The sequence below is a fragment of the Gekko japonicus genome, unplaced genomic scaffold (genome assembly GCF_001447785.1).
Source record: "Gekko japonicus isolate JY-2015 unplaced genomic scaffold, Gekko_japonicus_V1.1 scaffold218, whole genome shotgun sequence".
In the NCBI taxonomy this organism is placed as follows: domain Eukaryota; kingdom Metazoa; phylum Chordata; class Lepidosauria; order Squamata; family Gekkonidae; genus Gekko; species Gekko japonicus.
The window spans coordinates 429,013-434,254 of record NW_015167536.1 but is presented as its reverse complement, the minus strand read 5'-3'; the positions used below and the strand labels follow the sequence as shown (position 1 = coordinate 434,254).

Sequence of the window (5,242 nt, the reverse complement as noted above, 5' to 3'; positions counted from 1 at the left end):
TATAGTCTCATTGTCTCGGTGTTTTGAGTGTGGGGCCTTTTTTTCTTCTTCTTCGCTATGCCAACATATCACATACGTTTCACGGGCTTCCATCAATAACCTCCTGGGGTCATCAAGCCAAATTTATGACTGGCCAACACCGTCACGTGATTCTATTTAAACATTCCATATTTGGGCAGCGCACATAGAATAAAGAAAAGAAGAATCCCCACCTATAAATTCTGCACTTTAGAGAACAAAAAACCCTGAACTTCAAAAGGGCCACAAATCAAGCCTAATCAAAGGGGTGTGAGAGAAAGAGAGAGGGAGAGAGAGAGTGAGTGAGAGAGAGAGAGAGAGAGAGAGAGGGAGAGAGGGAGTGGGGGGAATATAATTCCTGACATGAGTTCCTACGTAGCCAATTCGTTCTATAAGCAAAATCCAAATGTTCCAGCTTATGCCATGCAAAGTTATGGGAATTATGGATCAGTGTCTGAGGTTCAGCCATCCAGGTATTGCTACAGTGGGCTGGATCTGAGCATTACATTCCCTTCATCTGGGGCTTCCAACTCTCTGAGCGGTGTGGACATGTCTTCAACCCCCAGAACTAACCCCGACCGACCTTCCTGTACAGTCATGGGATCTTCAGGGCACACTTTAGGGAGAGACGACCAGACTTCTCTAAACCCAGGAATTTACAGCCAGAAAACTGGTAACACCACCACCACCACCACCTCCTCCTCTTCCTCCACGCCGATGGAAGATAGAGCTAAGAGCAATGGGGAAATCAAGAGTGAACCGGGGCAGACCGCCCAGCATAGCGGGCAGCTCAGGCAGCCGCAGCCGCAGCAGCAGCCGCAGCACCAACACCAGCAGCAGCAGCAGCAGCAGCCGCCTCCACAAATATACCCGTGGATGACCAAACTGCACATGAGCCACGGTAAACTTTCGCTTCTCGATTTTGTTTCACAGGATTTGCCTGGGTTTTATAGGCCATACGGGGCAAATAATAAGGGGGGGAAAAAAACCTGGGGTCGTAAATTTTACGACTAAGGCATCAATTGCTCGTAAAACTGTCCTCTAAAAGGCTTAGAGGCTATATACGCCCAAATTTATGACGGCATAATTGGATCATAGAAACAAAACGGGTATAAAGGCAATATTCCGTTTGGGGGGGTGGGGTAGAGAAGAAGGAAAGGGTTGTTTTTTTTTTTTTTAAGGGTGGGAAATAGCATGGAAAGGCTGAGCATTCTTGAAGGGGGGGGAGTTTACGGATTTCAAAAAAACCTTGCCACGTTTATTCCATAAGGCGTGACTTTTCGTAGCCCAGGAAATGGACGGCTAGGTGTGATATTACCGTTCTCAGAGGGACTTTTCTCGTGGCCTGAGTAAAAATAATTTCCGGGGGGGGGGGGGAGTTAACCTTATGCTGAACTCCAAACTTCAGCAAGCATGTATTGGAAAATACACCCTCTTCCCCGGATCTACCAGGAAACATTTTGAAAACTATGTAAAACCAAAGAATCTCCCTCATTCTTTTTGGCCTTTCCTACGCTCCCCCCCCCCAATTAAAAAACACAAACAAACAACTTCACGGTTTGTTTGTTTTGTGCTTTAAAAAAAAACACAACCAACCAACAACCTGGTGTCTTTTATTTTTCCAGAAGCAGACGGCAAACGCTCCAGAACCAGCTACACTCGCTACCAAACTCTGGAACTAGAAAAAGAATTTCATTTTAACAGATATCTCACCCGCCGGAGGCGCATAGAGATTGCCAACAACCTGTGTTTGAATGAAAGGCAGATCAAAATATGGTTTCAAAACCGGCGGATGAAATGGAAGAAAGATTCCAAAATGAAAAGCAAAGAAGCCCTCTAGGTAGAAGCCTGGGACGGGGCGGGGGGCGGGGGGGGGAGTCACTTCGTGGTGACAAGAGTGGTCAACCTACCTTGACAAAACTTTATTTTCCCCCCCTTTGGAGGGAAGAGTAGGAAAGGGCGGGGAAGGGGGGGGCTGCGGACTGGACTGAGCTTCTTTTACTCTGGCAGATCTATCAGACAAAGGCGTTTTCTGATTAGTATGCAAAATAAAGCTTCCCCCACCCCACTCCCACCCCCCAGGTCTTTAGCTTCTAGTAGAACCCATTCTTAAAGCTCCTCTGGAGGACTCCTGACCAAGCCGCGGTCTCTAACTTGCCGAAGGGTGGGGAAACTTGGGAAACCTGCCGGGTCAAACCACAACCCATCTCGGAGTTGAGTTGGGTGACATTCGACCAGCCTTCCTCCCCATCACTACGAGTCCAGCGTTATCATAAGCGAACGAAAGGATCCCGAAGGCCAAGTTATGAGTTTTAAAAGTGGGGTGGGGAGGGGGGGGGAGAATCTTCAGGACTTTGGGAAAGTCCTCAGGACTCAGTTCCACAGCACCAGAACTCGGAAGTCGTCTCCTTGGAGATGCCCATCCAAGTCCAATGGGATGGAAAACTACAGTCCTTTGGGCACACGTGAAAGTGCAGGCGAGTCCCACTGGACTCCGTGGAGACTTACTTCCGAGTAAACGTGCCTGGGGTCGAGCAGCATGCTCCGAGTGTGAGAGACCCTGTTTTTTACTTTTGAGGAGGATTGGAAGTGGCCACGAATGTGGCTTCCTGGATGCACTTAACCTGAAATGTTGTGTGTGTGTGTGGGGGGGTACATGCTCGCGAAGAGACGAGTTTGGGGGGGAGGTATTTGTGTGTGTGTGTGTTTAATTTTATTATCTCCCCCCCCTCACTGACTTATTTTTGTATTATTTGCATATGAAAGAAAAGTGAATGGACAATGAACAAATCTGCTTTAGCGTATCCCCAGGGAGATATTTGTGCAAAAATATTAAAGCACTGTTGGGGAGTGGGCGGGGGGAGGGGAGAAGAGCGCGAAGTCTCTCGACTTAAATATTCCTGTGTATTTATTTGTCGCGTAATTAATGTAGCCTTGCAAAAAAAAACAACAACTCAAAATATGCTGAATTTTCATACAAATGTACACCTTTTGTTTACCTGTAGACCACCCTAGCCACGTCCCCCATTCCTTTCCGCTATGTCGTATTCCATATATTTATTGGTTGTAATTTCATATGTGGAAAAACCATGGAACATATATATTTTGTCATATTGAATAAACGTTAAATAATACTTCAACAAATTAAGGCCAGGTTTGGCGTTGCAGAAAGGAGCTTTCAAAGGTGCCTTTTTCTTGTGCGATTCTCGTCCAACTTTCGCCCCCAACCGACTGTTGGTTTGTTTCAAAAATATCTCAAGTACAGGGGGTGAAAACCCTTGATTTTAACCCATTCCCTTTGTCAAGCTAAACCCCCCCCCCCCAAAAAAAAAAAACCTTGAGACACGATTCAACCACAGTGAACCTCTGGGAAATCCCACTGAGTCCAATGGGGGAGCTAACTATTCTTAGAAGCCAAAAAAATGCTAAGTCCAAACTTTCACTGTTCCTGGATTTCTTGAGTTTTCTTCAGATCAATGGGTCTCCCTTATCAGTCCTCAAACTCGAGTTGGAAGGGAGTCCCTGGGGTTGTAAGGAAGCTTTTATTTGGGAACAAATATGCACAGGATTGCGGCAGACATAGTTTCGTATAAACAATGGCAAATCTTGTTTCCCGGTGTGTGTGTGTGTCTGTCTGTGTGTGAAGTACTTTGAGTTGTGTATATTCCATTTGTCTGTCTCTACTGTCTTCACAAACTAGCTTTTCCTTTTCCTTGGCTGGGCCTTTCCTGAAATGTTGAACAGTTCTTGAGGCAACCTAGCGTGCGTATATCATAGCTTTGAATTCCTCGACAGACCTTCAAAGGACTGGGTACGTTTCCTTCTCTTCCTTTCCCCTTTCTCCCATTCCCCAAATCTTAATGGTTCAGATAGAAACAAGACCTTCTTGACAAAGAACCCATTTCTACATCTGCTTAAAACCCCCACTGAACAGAACCGCTGGGGTCGGGTAAGCAGCTCTTCCTCCAGATCACTTTCCATTGACTTCAATTGACTTTGTGAAGGTACTTGTTTTACCACAGGAATGTACACGATTGGATTAGTTGAGAATGGTAGGACTGGTCAGCAGGGTAGGTCAGGTTGATATGGATGGTTTTATCATGAGGGCCTTTGGGAAACTTTCGCTGTTCCAGATGTTTTGTAAGGAGAAGAAAGTACCACCTCTGCTCTTGAAAATCTGCTTATCTTTCTCCTGGTGCTTGAAGACTCCCATCCCTGGGTTCCTAAGTCTTTTTAAATTATTAAATATAGCTTCTATCCAGTGCTTCCTCTAAGCTGTGGAGTCTTGAGAGCAAAATTCAACTTTGTGAAGTACTGGCCTTAAAGTTGTGAGCGAGCGATTTGGCTGCTGTATAAATTAGTTTGCTCTGGAGACATCCTTCCTGAGCAAAGCCTTAGAGCTTAGAGCTAAGCAAAGGCTTAGAGCTTAGAGGGAACACTGCTTATATCATCTTATGCATTTAACATTGTCCCATGCATCTAAAAGTTTGACTTAACTAGGGGAACAGGCCAATGGACATTCGGAAGGAGGCTGCCCATGTATTTTTTTGTGTGTGAGAGTTCGTGTTCCTGTTCAGCAATAAACCTACACGCATTCACTATATACACCAAACATCCTCCCTCTTTCTCTCTCCCTCCCTCAGGCCTGCCCTGTCTTGAGAACTATTTACAGTAGAAACAAACTCGGGGTGGGATGGGGGACCCTCAATGGCTCCATAAAACCTTTGTAGTATTTCCTTTACACGTTCCAAACAATGGAGCAATTTCCTGAACCTGGAAATAAGCCTTCCTTTTCACGAGGGGGAAACTTCTAAGGGCACCACTGGAGCAGTCTCCCAAAAAATAAAAAATAAAAAAAATAAAAATCACCCAATTGGCATGGCGTCCCCCCGACCCACACACCCTGTCCTCTTCCTAGTAGTCCACTGATATTAGTATTGCCGTTCTTGACGGAGTAGTCCCCGACAGGATCAGATAGTACTGTCACAACGGCGATGGCCATTTCTTTTATGGCAATTTTACAGTCCGCTCGAAAGTCTCTCTTTCCCCCTTTCTCTGGATCAACTTGTCGATTTATTTGTTTGTTCGCTCGTCTGTTTAGGCATCCACTTTCAATAAAAGCAGGGTAAACCGGTTCAAACCTCTAGCTTTTCTTGTCTGATCCAGGGCTATCGCCCCCCCCCCCCCCGCCGTCTTTTTTGTTGTATGTCTTTATAATCTCCGA

The 5,242-nt window shown here is 45.7% G+C and overlaps 1 protein-coding gene across 2 annotated transcripts; it reads left to right on the top strand.

The window, feature by feature from the left end:
• The first annotated feature begins 381 nt into the window (after positions 1–381).
• On the top strand, positions 382–1,858 carry HOXC5 (homeobox C5). Of its 2 annotated transcripts, XM_015413506.1 has the most exons (3): positions 382–789; positions 835–919; positions 1,644–1,858. In XM_015413506.1, exons 1-3 carry the CDS (start codon positions 382–384, stop codon positions 1,856–1,858), a joined length of 708 nt encoding a protein of 235 aa, XP_015268992.1. The 2 variants fall into 2 exon arrangements, with proteins under 2 accessions (XP_015268992.1, XP_015268991.1); XM_015413505.1 differs by having other exon boundaries at positions 382–919.
• Positions 1,859–5,242: the final 3,384 nt, after the last annotated feature.